At 38.2% G+C, this 16,669-nt stretch overlaps 1 protein-coding gene across 1 annotated transcript in view; it reads left to right on the top strand.

The window, feature by feature from the left end:
- The first annotated feature begins 90 nt into the window (after window positions 1-90).
- Window positions 91-16,669, top strand: part of LOC133524719 (cytokine-like nuclear factor N-PAC) — a 122,551-nt gene continuing 105,972 nt past the window's right edge. Inside the window, exons 1-5 of the mRNA XM_061860859.1 lie at window positions 91-229; window positions 318-354; window positions 670-752; window positions 13,792-13,918; window positions 15,661-15,801. Coding sequence (XP_061716843.1) covers window positions 195-229; window positions 318-354; window positions 670-752; window positions 13,792-13,918; window positions 15,661-15,801 — 423 coding nt within the window. The 5' untranslated portion in view covers window positions 91-194. The remainder of the gene's footprint in view (window positions 230-317; window positions 355-669; window positions 753-13,791; window positions 13,919-15,660; window positions 15,802-16,669) is intronic.

Genomic DNA, 16,669 nt, shown 5'->3' on the forward strand with positions numbered 1-16,669 from the left:
CTTGTAGATCTAGTCCGGTCGTGTAAACTTGTTTTCAAAAGTCGTGTATACAGCGCGTAACTCAAGCGTGACATTACCGGTTTTTGGACAGCAACCATAGATACAGGAGACGCGCAAAACGACAAAACTTGCCCCTTTCCTTCAATTTTTTAATTTAGTTCGTCGTGGAAATTGAGTTTGAGCAGTCGTGTACCATGTCTATCGAATATAAACTTGGTGATTTAGTGTGGTATGTACCAAAATAATAGACTGAAATCGAGTATTAAAGTTAACTTAAAGTCTACAGTTTAATATAACCGGTTATGTGTTTGTTTCAGGGCAAAAATGAAGGGTTTCAGCCCATGGCCCGGCCGGGTAAGTTATCCTGATATTTCTGAAGACCTATATAGTATAACGTTTCCCATTAAAAACATTTGGTACTTGTTGATTGTAAACAGCATATTCAATGTTTGTTGATCACTCGAGCCGGAATTTTTTTGTAAGAGTAATAGGCGGGAAATCTATTATTACGTGTAAGCTTGGCCATTCAGATTGGCGTTGGCGTCCCCTAGACTCTGTTTTGATAACGTCGTGGAGTATAAACGAGGGAACTGTAAATCGGCGTGTTATGATGCTTTGGTTGTGAGCATAACCTCTGTCAGAACTAACAGGAAATGATGGTGGTTTCAGGTAGCCATCCCAACCCCTGAGCTGTCCAAGCCTCCGAAAAAGTCGGCTGTGCAATGCATCTACTTCTTCGGGACCAATAACTAGTAAGTATCTTATATATTTCCACTAGACAAGCCATGTAAACTATGTTGTTGTTATACATATTGATATTTATATCAGGTGTTTTGGGACATACCTGTTGTCATGTAAGTATATGTCAACACAAGTCAAATCATATATAGTTGGTCAAACCAATTTGTCAGTAAATAAGAACAATAATAACTATACTCATCCTTTTCTTTTGGATGCTAGTACTAGTGTAAGACAAAGATAGTATGACTCCCTCTGTCTATGTTTGAAATGAGATAGCCCTTTGACAGACTTTAGGTCCTAAACTAGCTCATCAACACACAATTTTGAATTTAATAATCTTACCAAACCTAATAAAAAAATTTTTTTTCTAAAAATCTGGCAACACTGGCAAGCTGTATCATAATAAAATTATTTCCTTAACATACACCATTTAAATAAAGCTAATTTACAAGTTTGAAGTCCAATTAATACTTTGCATATATTTTCTTTTTAAAATCAGTTTATCTGACAAGATAGAACTATTCAATAAATATAATATTTGAAATGTTACCAGTACATGCAGGTCTTAATATTAAATCTTGTTGACATATATGAATATTTAATTTGTCGCTATGTTATTTAGATAGGACCTGGCTAGGTTCAACAACCCTTCTACATTTATTGTAGACGGTGCTAGTATGCTGTAGTGCACTTAGCTCTTACTTGACCACTTTCTGTTCTGTAAGTTAAAAATCAGATAAAATATGTAGTATTAAAGTACATAGGTAAACTGTTTCCTATATCATGAAGAGTGAAAGACAGATAATGTCACTCGAGCTTGTTCAAGTCTCATAAAGTCTTCAGGAATCTTAGCTGGGAAGGCTAGTCTCATATAATAGATAGCTAAACCATGTAATATTTGAATACCTGGTTCTGATGGAGTAAGACCAAAAAATGTATATATATATACAACATGGAAAGTAATGGCATTGACATCAGCAGAAATGTGCATCTAGATTGCAACTTTGATGGTGATACCACCAACCAATAAGATCTAATATGTATATCTAAGGAATGAGAAAGAAAATACTTCACAAGTTCACAGTGTCAATGCTGGCTGGCAAAAATGGAGAGCTTTGGTGTCCTTCTGTATTCTACCAATCAAAGTTTAAAAAAATATCAAGGGTTGCTGGAAAAACCTGGTTTGAAGATGAGTTAATCAGAAAATGGAAGGTTGATTCATTTAGAAGACCAGGAAACCCTTGTGTTGCTAACAAGGGTTTCCTGGTCTTCTGTGCCAAGAGGGACTTGAGTTAGAAGTTGAGTTTAAAATGGCTTCCGCTTCTAGGAGGAGAGTTAGGTATCATGTATGGTACATGGCATGGCACAGACAAGATCTACATGGGAAAACTCAGTCACCTTTTGACCACAAAAATACTGTAAAGCATTTGAAACATGGGATATTTTCATTGTATGCAATATAATCTGTTTCCATAGTTTTATTTCATGAGTAACTATTATGGTAATCGAAGATAATAGATATTATACTTGGGAAAAGCTAAGAAAAAGTCAGCATCTTGAGGTGGGCAATAGGCGTAACAAGCCCTGATAAAATGAAAATGAATACATCAGATGTAGATTGGAAGTTATCCCTATTACCCATCACAGAAGGCTTTGCTGGTATGGCCACACGCCAAGATGCCTCAACCTCAACCACGTTGTTTGACAAGATTTGGCTTCAGAAAATAGGGTAGCAAGCAGGCAAACATGGAAGAAACATGACAGGCAGGCAGTTCTCAACTGTGCGTTTTTCCAGCCAAACTGTGGAATGAACTGTTGCATGTTTTTGAACCAATACAGCCTTCATACCTTCAAAAAAAGAGTGTAGTCCCATCGTAATCTTAAACACCGGCAGCGCACATACAACCCCTCTTGTGTTGCAAATTAGTCTACAAAAAAAATGGAAGAAGCCAAAACCACATGGTGGTCTACAGTGACCACAACCTGTAATGACCCCAACTTACCTTAGAGACAAGACAACTCAGGACTAAACATCCTGACGCATGAAAACAAGGGGAGCAAACCCCAAAATAATGGGATTATAGCTAGGAAGAGATTATTTCCCTTAAAGCATGTGATCGAATCGGAAGAAAGGTTTATCACATGCATAACAATTAGGTATATGCACATAGAAAGTTTCAAGGCATTATGTCATCCGCGGGGCTCTGCTGTCGGCCAACATTCCGTCGTTTTGGAAACCCCAAGGTTGTGCCGCACAGATGGCAAGAGGATGAGGTCTGATGGTTTGACATTGATTCCATGGAATGCAACGTGCGTCGTCAGTACATTTGCGCCGTGCCACTTGAGTCTCACAGTCAGTTCCATTGGGTCTGTCGCGTAATATGCGGGCAAAATGAAGCATGCTCAAGGGTACTCTGCCCTGGAGCCAATATACGATTTTATGCCAGTTGCTGTAGCGACTACGGGACCTTGGGCTTTGGAGGGCAAGGAACTCATGAGGGATTTAGACCGGCGGTTGAGGGACAGGGGGTCTCTCGCTCCGGATCGTACCTGGTCCAATACATATCATTGGCCATTCAGCGCGGTAACGCTACTCAATGTCATGGCAGCGTGTCCCCGATGTTTCCCCGTCATCCCCGTGTATGATGATGAGCCAGGTAGCCTTAAGGGCCAGTACATTTGTGACGAATATATTACTTAACTAAAATTATTATTTAAAAATAACGAAGCCTATTACAAAGATATGAACATTATTCCTTGCATAATATATGCTATGGGTTTTATTTAACAGCATAACCAATCAGCGAACGAGCTATAGAAATATTAGAAATTTATTTAAACTCATTTTGCATAATAAGTTTTTGGCAAAAATTTCATTTTTGGTACAAGCTTTTATCGCTGATTGTACTTTTCTTTCCACAGGCAACTAATACTCATCGAGTAAATTCTAAAAACCCCAAACACAATTAGGTTGCGTTGTTTTATCACAGAGTTTTTATGTCCACCTCTTGTCTCCATCATCAGATCAGCTCGATGGTACCATAATATTGCATGTCACCCGACTTACATATGTATGCAAATTTTCAGCTCAACCCGAAACCGGGAAGTGGATCAAATTTAACTTGCAAGATTTGATTACAAAAAGATAACGGTCAGGTGAAAGTAAATAAAATCTTGTAAAAACCGGTCAAAAGAAGTCTTAGACGTTTATGATAAAAACTAGTAACTTAAAATAGTTACAAGGTGCCTACTTTGCTCCCCACCGGGTAGTTATGCTCCAACAGTCTTTAAGTTAAACTTTATCATAACCTCATATAATTTTCAGTGTTACGACATGGTAGTATTGAATGCCTATTGTAAATCGGCGTATATACCTACATAGCCACATACTTGTGAATCATTTTAAATTTCGAATTTTCGAGCGAAGTATGCAAATAATATAGGGCACAAAAGTTTCAAATTCACAAACCTATTTTTTTGCGTCATCGTCGTCAGTTGAGAAGTGCGAATACTATACATACCTACTGGGGCAAGTACCTAAGTGCAGTGAGTATGCACTTTTGTCTCAGGCGATGCAGCTTAGCTCGACTGTTCCTTAGGTCTAACAGAGCTGATTTAGCCCGGTAGCCACGAGATCGTGCCGTGACTACCCCCCAAAAAGAGGTAGAGAAAGGGTCGGCTCCCCAAGTTCCATCTGTGCTAAAATTCTGCCTGTTCTTTCACTTGCCCCAGTATGTAGAGAAGCATTTTTATCCAATCTGAAACCAAATTTTATATCGGTGTGACCTCAATTGTTACAAAACTCTACCAGATCAACCCGAAACCGAGTTAACCAGTGTATGAAAACCCCGTGTACGTACACGTACCCCTTTCAAGTTTCCTAAACACCGACCAAGAGAACGTCGGGTGGTTTTTTATGTGCATAAACTCAAAAACGGCATATGTTTATCAATATCAAACATTTATTCAGTAAACAAGCCGCAGGGGCACTTATAATACCATCCTATGTACAAATGAACATGGACGCAATAAAATATATGAATATGAATACATGTAAAACTTTTACAATCAACAAAAATAACAAAATACAATTACAAATATTGAATCAATGAAATATTAGATACTTTAGGTGTATACATTCTCTAAATGTCCATTACACAAATAATCTATGATAAAAAAATAAAACATACAAATACCAAAAGTTTCTAAGTGTCAGAAATAAAATATAGTAAAAAAAAACATTAAATTATCTTAGAGACGTAAAGGGCCTCCAAGACTTGAATTCTTATATAAATAATTTAATAGTTTAAGGGCCGATTTTTCAATCCCCAGTTAAACAGTCAGATAGGTTTTATTCTACAGATAGCGGCAACTTCAGTTTTTCAACAGTCAGATAGCAGTTAACTGAGGAATAAATCCGTTAACGGAGGAATAAAGTTATCTGTTCGTTCAAGAGCCAGTTAGTACCTATCGCTCTGTTAAGTTGGACGTTTTTAGGTTATGTTACAACTTTGAACTGGCTACTAGAATAAAATTTAGAATGTTAATAGAAAAATATTAACAACAATAATAGTACTAATGTGTTAAAAAGTAAATATCTAAAGAAAACTATATTCTTGATCTCCTTTTATTAATATATGTAGCATAAAAATATATAAAAAAATATTTAATATATGTATCTATTTATTTACTTATTATTAAAAATTCGGTAAATAAATGCACTTACGATTTCTCAAAGTTCACGTTTTTTCATATCTCTCATTTTTCAATGAAATGATCACAAAACCACTCGGATTTAAATAATAAGTACCTGGGCGACCGAGCTTTGCTCGGTTATAACTATTTAATGTAATATGGTGGTGTATAGGTGATAATCTTAACTACATTTTTTACTAAATTAAACTTGTCTAAAACAATTTAAAAAAAATATATATATATATATATATATATATATATACAAGAATTGCTCGTTTAAAGGTATAAGATTAAATAACACGATACTGTTGTACGTATATTACGCGGGTAATAATAGTAATGTAATGTAATAGGTTATGTTTTGTTTGGCAACAAACATCAAATGTCAACTAAGCGTTGTGTTTCTGTTTCACTCTAACATGTTGAATTCTGTATCTTTGCATCCTGCTTACACTTGTTTAAAACGAAGTTAGCTGGTTAAAACCACAGATAACTATTCTCTGGATAAAAAAGGAATGAAAAATTGAAAATCTTTAACCAACAAATAAACAGTCAGTTATTTTTATCGGTGGGATAACTATTCGGCGATTTATCTGGGAATTGAAAAATCGGCCCTAAAATAGTTTTCATTGCAAGTCCTTATTAACCCTTTACTTTCATGTTCTTTTCAACTCCCGACGCAAAAAGAGGGGTGATAACACCCCTAAAACCCTAACCCGCGGTGTGGTTGCACCTTTAAACATATAAATGTTTAAAGGTGCAACAACACCGCACACCGCTGCAGAAAACCGTCCATCCGTCTTTGACGTACCGTCAACGTACGGAATCGCAGTTACGCATAGGAAGCGTACTGATTTTTTTGCGTGCCATCACACTTCCACACCGCTGCTCAAAATACGGTGACGCTGCGGAATCTCAGTTACGTCCGAATCTCCGCGTCCATGGGTTGCGGTGACTGCTTACCATCAGGCGGGCCGTATGCTTGTTTGCCACCGTCTTGGTATAACAAAGAAAACGTGCCGTAAACTTTACGATTTTACTAGGAGGGCATGCGATAAAATTGTGACATTTACGACGCGTCACTGCGATTCTGCACCGTCGGCTTGCTTTAAGCAGCGGTGTGGATAGCATGCGATAAAAACGGTACGCTTACAGTGCGTCATTGCGATTCCGTACCGTCACCGTTTTTAAGCAGCAGTGTGGTCGCACCTTAACGTCAATGTCTGTGGCATAGTAGCTGTCAAACGGATGGACCGATTGCGATGCGGTTTTTAGTGTTCCGCACAAAACTTTTTCCACGGAACACTTATGGAATCACTTCGGTCTCGCAAATTGGTTAAATTCGGTTTTCTCAGATTTAATGTGAAACCGAGTTTCCTTGCGATGGTTCTTAACTATGTTTGATAGAAATCCATCCAGCAGTTTGAAGAGTATCAGCTCTTTTCCAAAATAGTGTAAGTTTTTTAATTCAATAAGTAGTTATTATATTTTTTTTTCCCACGGTCCGAAAGTTAGTGGGAGGAAGCATTTTTAGAAGCTTTTATTTAAGTTTAAATGAGTTTCATAAACTCACACTCGTATTTTAATGCCTTTCATTATGTAGCAGTCACATAAACAATATTTCTTTGTTAATTGACGTGAAATAAAGTAAGGATGAACCTACTTATTTCGTCTTAACATATCGAATCGCGTGCATATATTCTGCTATGTATGTAACTAAGTTGCTCTGTGAGTATGTATGTTATTTTGTTAGTGTGGGTCAACTACTACTGTACTTCTTATAGCATGTCATTTCACATTAATATTTATTTTAGGAGACAAAAGTTTATTTTGCATGCCATTTTGTGGCTAAACATGTATTGCTACTCAACAATAATGTACTTAACATCTTATGTATATGTATAAAAAAAAAAATCGCAATAAAGTATTTCATTCATTCATTCAAATCTAAGTGAGGTATGGGCATTGTGAATGTCAGCTCGCGTTGTGTGGTAGGGCACAGCACAGCGGATGTCATTCCAGATCTAGAGCAGAGCCCAACTGGGGAAGTACCACCACCTTACAGAATACCGCAGCTAAATAACTCTAGTCCCTACTCATAGTGTTGTGTTCCTGCCGGTGAGTAAGGTTGCCAGAACTCAACAAGGGTGCGGAGTATTAGGGTCGGCAACGCGCATGTGGCTCCTCTGGAGTTGTAGGCGTACACAGGGTGCGGAGACTGCTTACCATCAGGCAGGCCGTATGCTTGTTTGCCACCAACGTAGTATTAAAAAAAAAGTCTTGGAAGCTAAATTTGACCCACCTCCCGATTTCCGATTGAGCTGAAATTTTACATACATATGTAAATCGGATGGCAATGCAATAATGTAATGACATGGCGCTGATCTGGTGACTGGTGATGGAGACAGGAGGTGGCCATGGGAACTCTTTGATAAAACAACGCAAACTGTGTTTGGGGTTGTTAGAATTGTCTCAATGAGTATTAGTTGCCTGTGGAAAGAAAATTACAGTCAGCGATAAAAGCTTGTACCAAAAATGATTTTTTTTTTTCAAAAAATTATTTTCTATTTCGGAGCCACTATATTCTAAGATACCTACACTTTATCAAAAAGGCGATCTTCAAGCAAAAGACAAGCTTCAGAAGAGCTGAGCTAGAACAAAAACAAATGGCTGTATTTTAAAAACAAGGCCGAAAACCAAGCTCTGCATAGAGCTGATGACCCGGAGCGTCGGATTCGAGCTTCCGTTCGAGGCTAAAAGCAAGGTTTGCGAGAGAATAGCAAATTGCATCCATGGCCAAGTTGAAGTGATACCGAAGGGCCGAGCTTCTATGCAAGGCCAAAGATAGAGCTGCAGGAGAGCAGAACTTCGATTGATTTTAGCTCTCATGCTGCCTGGTCTTTTGGCCTCGCTTGGAAGCGGAACTTGCTGGTATACTTCGGGTCTTCAGCCTTCACGGGGCGTCGAACCCGACCGTCAGGCCTTTTATTTTGCCATCAATGTATTTTATAACATTAAGAAGAACATATAGAACTGAGCCTTCTGCCTCAGGATGCGCATTTCGGTATTTTTACTACGTGTATTTCCTTCGGTTTCCTAGAGCTTCGAAACTGGCTCATCATCACGCTTGCATTCCTTTGGCTCATTCCTTTGGCTCATACCTCGCTGAGACGCTCTGTGCCTTCGGTTTTATGAGGAACCCGGCTTTAGTTTTTTGTATACCATAACGCACAAATTCCGTCAGGTCTTTGCCCCGTCGGATAGACACCGACATCGATCCTTTGGTCGCTCGACCTTCGGCCTCGCAACGAGGACAATGTGGTTTGTCGAGGGCTAGAATATCCTCTTCATGGTTCATCTTTCTTTCTTTTCTTCATCTTTGACACAACTAAACCTGTCGTATCACTCTTATCTCCTACAAGTCAGTTCTGCTTGCGCCGTGGTTTATATGGATTTTTGTTAGCTCAAATCACACCCACCCCGCCATTTCGCGCGTATATGCGCGCCCGCGCCACTTAAGGCGAAGGGTAGGGCAAGCTCTGTCCATACAAACTTTGTGCGCGTTTTTCTTCGTTTGTGTTTGCGCTACAGTTATTATTTTTGGTAAATATGCTTATTTTTCTATTAGCTAGGGCTTGAAGTATTTTTTTTTTTTTACTTTTTTGTATTAATTTTTTTTTTATAAAGAAAAAATTCTACATCAAGTTTAGCGTATATCCAATATGTACAAACAAAAAATGAAATTAAATGCTATAGTGCCAAATTAACGAATAAAACGTGCACAAGGTTTGTATGAAGAATGCCTTGCCCTACCCTGCGCCTTAAAACTTTTTTTTTTTAGATGTTTTCCCCCTTTTCCATTTTGGCGCCCCCCTACTATTTGGCGCCTAGAGCGGTCGCTCCACTCGCTGTACCCTAAATCCGGCCCTGCAACATTACATGCTAGGCTTTTAGCTGTTACCACACATGGTGCTCATATGTTACCTCTTTAATAGCTGGGATTTTGTCTTCTCGCCTTCTACCACTGGAAAAAAACCGAGAATTAAAATAAAACAAAATTATTTCTTTAGGTATTTTTATTTTTTTATGGTGTTCCAACATTAATGTTAGAAAGTGTTATTTAACGTTATGAAACATTTGTTGTATAACATATGTATAACATATTATCACAAATTGTAACAAAAGTTACGCATTGTTATCATTTTATGTAATGTTGCATAACTTTTAAATCTTTTAATGTTATACAACAAATTGGAACACTGAACAAATTAAAACTTTTGTTGTAATTGTTTTATAATATTATGTAACATGTTAGATGTTACAAGCGCTCCCACATTTAACACTTGCGAAAGCTTGTTGCAAATTGTTATATAACATGGTAACTACTTATAACTTTTGTTACAATTTGTGATAAAGTAGTGCCATCAAAAACATAACTTGTAAAAAGAACCAAGTCTCGCAACTCAGTTCTTCTACCGTAAAAAGTGGTGAGATCCATGTAATACCAAGTCGGTTAATTTATTCAGTCCCTACTTACGTTTTCTTTTTGTAGATAGTCCTACTTTTTTTTTTCCTTTCCGGTACCTTCTACTTCTTGACTTCCATTATATTATACATATACATGTACCCTGATTCATTCACTGCAAATGTAACTTTGTAATCCTATACATTTATACGGGATTATTGGGTTGTTGCATAATTTTTTTCCCACTTCTAAATTTTCTTGATATTTTAGTAGTCTCGGGAATATTCTAGAATAAATCTAGTATGTAATAGAATGTTCTCGAATCTTTCACGTAGGGTATATAAGAGCGGGCTTGTTACAGAGATTTAGTTAATTCAAAAAAATGGACCAACAACATCTTCCAGGCCCACTACCGCAAAATGTACACAACGCGCAAAATGTAACAACAGGTAAAATGGATGAATGGAACGTACAAAAGCACATTGTACAATCGCATAATGTACAAATCTGAAAATGCGCATTACTAGCAAAACGTACAATACGCAAAACGCCTTATTTTTTGCCTTTAATGTGTCCCACACCACTGCTGGGTTTATCGACTCCAAGAATCCCAGTAGTTCCAGATGTGGTTAGGGATGTGCCCTAAAAGTTCGTGTCCGCAAACTTATGTTTCGGTAGGGTTGAATCGGACTAGATTGTTAATAAGTTACCTATAACTGTTTTTTTAATCGTCGGAAAACAAAATATGTGCTGTACACGGTAAATGTTTGTTTCCAGGAACGCCAAAGACCAGCATCACCAGTAGGGAATGCAAAACCGGTTATTTTTACCATACAAAACTAACCGGTTTTGTATTCCCTAATTCCACCAGCATGTACATTTTTTTATTAAGGTCTGGTATTTGAAAAGGAATTAAGTCAATACATCAATTTCTACTTTCCCATACTTTAGGATTTAAGGATGAGGTTAAGGGGTAAAGGAGTAAACCCAGCAGTGGTGTGGGACACATAAAAGGCAAAAAAAAAGAGTACATTTTGCTTACAACTCTATCTGCATATTGCACGTTTTGCGTATTGTACGTTTTGCTAGTAGTGCGCATTTTCAGATTTGTACATTGTGCGATTGTATTACAATGTGTTTTTGTACGTTTTATCTTGTGCACATTTTGCGTATTTAGCATTTTACCTGTTGTTACATTTTGCAGCAGAGGGCTTCGAGCGATTTACTTATATGAACACAAATTGGGGACCCGTTCGAGGGAAACTGCAAATAAGATTAACACTGCTTTTGGCCAAAACACTACTACCGATCGCACACTACGAAATTTGTTCCAGCGCTTTAATACAATATAATAATACAATACAATACAAATAATTTTATTGAAAACGGTATAAGTACAGTGTTAGCACTTAAAGACTAAGGATAAGGAAAAGTTTACAAATGCCTGAACTAGGAGTTCCTGTGTTTCAGGCAGAATAGGACCATATTAATTAATTTGTAATTATTCACTTAATTATAATTATAAATAGTGATAACCTTAACAAAATAACTTATTTAAGTATTCTATATCAAAGTACAGTAAGAAATCACTTCATCACTTCACTTCATCACTTTTACGACTATTAGTAAGTTCTCTGTATCATCGTATGTAATTTTTTGAAGGGCGCGTCGTAGAATATTCTTACAACCAGCATAGCTAAGTGGGTATAAGTCTAGTTTTGAATTTAACCTGTTGTACAAATAAGGGCCCAAAAAGACAAAAAATCTAGATGAAAATACGTGTTTTCTTTGTACGGTTTGAATACATATAATATCTTTGCGCCTTTTGTTACTATATGCAGTGTTGAAAGGAATTTTGGTGTGCTGCTTAAGTGTTGTGCTTAATATAAATAGTTGACGAACAGTTAGTACTTCACATGCTTTATAAAGGAGTTCAGTGGGGTATAAGAATGGGCGGTAATGAATGAAACACAAGTCTAAAAGACATTCCTCATACTGGTCGCCCCGTCACTTTTGACGAAGAAGCATTAATTGCGGCGCGAGCTTGAGTTGCATCCGGATTCCACCACCAGGGATTTAGAGAAAACTCTGAACTATCACTACAGTACCATAGATCGCCATCTGCAGTCGATGGGTTACCGTAAAGTTTTGTCAAGATGGACGCCTCATGCTTTGACCGATGCTCAACGTGCATTACGTGTCAACATTTGTGAAAGTCTGCTGCTACGCCCCCAAAGAAAGAGCTTCCTGGAGTCAATCATCACTGGAGACGAGTCCTGGGATTTGTACGAGAACGTTACACGAAAAGCCTTTTGGATGCCTTCCGATAAACGGCCACCAACACAGCCAAAAAGCAGTCCGCATGGCCAGAAACTTCTCCTGTCAGTTTTCTGGGATTCGCAAGGAATGTTGCTGTGGACTCCCACAGCAACATAATTACTGGAGGACCATCAGACTATCAATGCCGAAGCCTACGTGAATCAACTACAAAAGTTGGCGAACGCTGTTAGAGAAAAAAGGCCAAAACGTCTTGAAGTATCATTACTTCATGATAATGCACGACCACATACGGCGAAAATAACCTGTAAATTTCTAGAGGAGCTCGGTTGGACAACATACCTTACCCACCTTATAGGCCTGATCTAGCACCTTGATCTAGACTATCATCTTTTTCGGGCTTTGAAACAGCATCTTCGTAAAAAAAAATCGAAAATTCTGACGACCTAAAACATTACCTTGCCAACTTCTTTGCCTCTCAGCCACTTTCATTCTGGGCCAAGGGTATTGAAATTTTGCCTAGCAGATGGTTACATATTCTAGATAATGATGGTGATTATATTGTCGACTGATTGTTTCAATAAATAAATATTACAAAAAAAAACTCTTTTTCACATTTCACAAAATAACTCTTCTGCCAAACTGCAGGACAGTTTTTTGGCAGAGCGAATCCCTTAAAACATAGACGGGTAGACTTAGCTAAATGGCTAATTACTTGTTAACTACATCTTATTGCTTATGATGGTAACTTCAGTTTGATTTTGCTTAGAGAATTTTTGCCCGTTATTATAACTCGGGGAGCGATGTGAGAGGCGTCAGAACTATATAAGTATTCCCCCTTCCTTTTTCCATGCCAAAAATTGGGGTTACATGTACGACTTGAGTGGACTGTCTGTGACGTGGAGCGTGCGGGGTCCATGTTAAACAAATGCGAAAAGCCTAAATGTACTCTCTACGCTGCCCGCGCCGTTGGACGCTCGCCACTCGGGCCGTATGACAGAGGTCTCCAAATTTTTTGACCTGCAGGCGAACGCCCTTTTCGTGCCCCGGATTGTATAGAATTTATCTGTTTTCGCGCGCGTATTTATAAGAAGCCCGTAGAACTGACCAGATTCTTAGTAGTAGTAAGTCTGTACATGCGCGAATTTATTCCTTTAATCTCTTCCATCTAGCCCTTTGAACAACTGAGAGAGATAAATAGGAAACAATGGTATTCAAAATCAAACCAACATTTGTATTGTACACACATGACGGCAAGACTTAAAGAAGTGACTAACCTAGAAACCAGTGGCGGATTTGCAGTGTTGGCCGCCCTAGGCCCCAGGCCCTGTAGTAACTATACTAGCCGCCCCTTTCTCAGCATCCATCATATAGACTGCCGCCACTAATGTCTTGCCGCCCTAGGCCCGGGCCTACTGGGCCTTAGGGCAAATCCGCCACTGCTAGAAACATAACTAAATGTTATGCATTAAGTGGAAGAGCATATATAAATATAAAAATAATTTCAAATCCATAAATATTATAGTACACACTTATAAATATTATACATATAAAACATACATACAAATACATATATTCTTTTACCTTTTTCTAATCTAAACCATTGTCACCAGTGCTTGGATCGAGGACAACAACATCAAGCCGTACCAAGATTTCAAGGAGCAGCTCATCAAGTCCTGCAAGACTGCTGCCTTCAAGGATGCCGTCAGCCAGATCGAGGAGTACATCGTTAACCCTGAGGTGAGTCCATAATCACCAGGTTACAGTCATCCAATGACAAGAGTTCAAGGAGCAGTTCATCAAGTCCTACAAGACTGCTGCCTTCAAGGATGCCGTCAGCCAGATTGAGGAGTACATCGTTAACCCCGAAGTAAGTCAACCGTCAACAGGTTACAGCAATCCAATGACAATAGTACCAAGAGTTCAATGAGCAGCTCATCAAGTCCTGCAAGACTGCTACCTTAAAGGATGCCGTCAGCCAGATCGAGGAGTACATCGTCAACCCCGAGGTAAGTCAACCATCACCAGGTTACAGTCATCCAATGACAAGAGTTCAAGGAGCAGTTCATCAAGTCCTGCAAGACTGCTGCCTTCTTGGATGTCGTCAGCCAGATTGAGGAGTACATCGTTAACCCCGAAGGAAGTCAACCGTCACCAGGTTACAGCAATCCAATGACAATCAATAGTACCAAGAGTTCAATGAGCAGCTCATTAAGTCCTGCAAGACTACTGCTTTGAAGGATGCCGTCAGCCAGATCCAGGAGTACATCGTTAACCCCGAGGTAAGCCAATAATCACCAGGTTACAACAATCCAATGACAAGAGCTAAAACAGCAGCTCATCAGGTCCTGCAAGTATGCTGCATTCAAGGATGCCGTCAGCCAGATCGAGGAGTACATCGGTAACCCTGAGGTTAGTCCATGATCACCAGGTTACAGCAATCCAATGACAATAGTAACAAGGCTTTAAGCAGCAGCTCATCAAGTGCTGCAAGACTGCTGCCTTCAAGGAGGCCGTCAGCCAGATCGCGGAGTACATCGTTTATCCTGAGGAAATTATTAATAATTATTGATTATCAGTTACGAATGTGTGCGACGGCCGGCAGCATCTGGAAATAGTAGCGATGAGCGAGTTTTCTTCACGGCCGAGTGTTTTGATTAGGAAAACTGAACCGAAAACACAATATCTATGACTTTCGGAGAGATTATTTCCAAAAGTATTCACTGAATCAAGAAACGTTTTTAGCAACCTCAATTTTACTCGTATTTTTGAAGGCCTATTAATTGGTGTGCCACATGTCGATTTGACTTGAATTTTTTTTTACTTGTAGTTTCATCTATGGAGAGAACCGAAGAATATTTTTATAAATTTTAACAAATAAACGGATTATCTAAATAAACTTCTAAACTATGTAGCGGCTCACGAAATTTTGTTAAAACTCATCTTATACTTTTCGAGTAAGATGGTTGTGACCAGTGATCGGAACTATGGGAGTAAAACTTTAACAAAACTTGTTAAGCGGACATAAAATAGTGCATACAGCCCTAAAAATATTCATGTCCATAGGGATAGGAATAGTATAGTACTTACAGCCATAAAAATATTTACATTCATAGATATTCGAATATTTTTAAGACTATAAGCACTCTTTTTACGTCCGCTTGATAAGTTTTGTTAAAGTTTTACTCCCATAGTTCCGATCACTGGTTGTGACACACGAACGGATATGGCGAAACTATATAACATAAGGGTTCCGTTTTTGCCATTTCGGCTACGGAACCTTAAAAATTACTATAACTTATTTATAGGTATATACCGACTGGCTGACTCATCAACGCACAACTTCGTGTTCCTTCATCACACAACATTTCCTTATTCGAAAATATTCCCAAAAGCCTTCCCCCCTTACTTAGTATGACGTGATTAATGGACAGCCCTCTAGGCTTAAAACTGTCAAAGTAACACCTGTCTCTATTATCCAGAAATTCGGTGACATCGATGGGCACCAACGCAACCCCGAAGAAGAGTTCGACAAGCTCAAAGAAGATGTCGAGAGCGAAGAGCTAGACTCGCAGACAGAAGAACCCGAGCCGGAGGTCAAGAAGAAGACCACCACACCTAAGGTATGTAGTATGGAGGAAACGTTACAAGATTCATATAATGTATATTTTCATTTCTTTATTTATTTTATTTTCCTTTTGTAACAATTCGATATATTTTCTGAAAGAGCTACGTATTTGTTTGATTTGATGAACATATATATTTTTTAGTCAAATTTCTATAAAGAAAAGTAGCTACTGTATGTAATTGCATGATTTCTATAGTAATATAAATTGTATTTGTGCATTATTTAATGCATGTTACTTATAAGATGTAATGTTTTGAAAAGATGTGTCCCACCGAGTTTCTTGCCGGTCCATATTGGGATACCCTCCAATTGAGGGGGGACTTAAATCTTCTTGGGTCAGGTGTAGGGTAAGAGCCGGTGTAGCTTTATTTGACATTTATAAGCGCATTGTAATATGTCTACTTAAATAATAGTAGTTTATGTGACTGCTACATAATAAAAGGCATTAAAATACACGAGTGTTTTAATGCCTTATTATGTATAGTTACATACACTATTTTATCTACACACATATTATAAACTTGCTATGATATATTCACTAACCCAAATTACACGGCATCGTTGCTCTCTTGGCGGAACACGCGGATATGTGGTGGCGTCTCCGAAATATTTTTATCGCTCATTTTACACGAAACTTTTGCTAGAATTACTTTAAAAACAACAAAACATATTCATTGTATACTTAAAACTAATTAAAAGATAGACTGTACGTTAAATGGCGGCAATGAAAACTTTTTTCACGCATTTCACGCATTCGTAGTTTTTTTTTAATTCAGAGACAAACTAGAGTCGGGGGCCTATTTCCGTATCAATCGATACAAACTAACATGCGAGATATGTCAAAATTGTATGCAATTGACATT

This window comes from Cydia pomonella, chromosome 14 (assembly GCF_033807575.1).
Source record: "Cydia pomonella isolate Wapato2018A chromosome 14, ilCydPomo1, whole genome shotgun sequence".
Taxonomy (NCBI): Eukaryota; Metazoa; Arthropoda; class Insecta; order Lepidoptera; family Tortricidae; genus Cydia; species Cydia pomonella.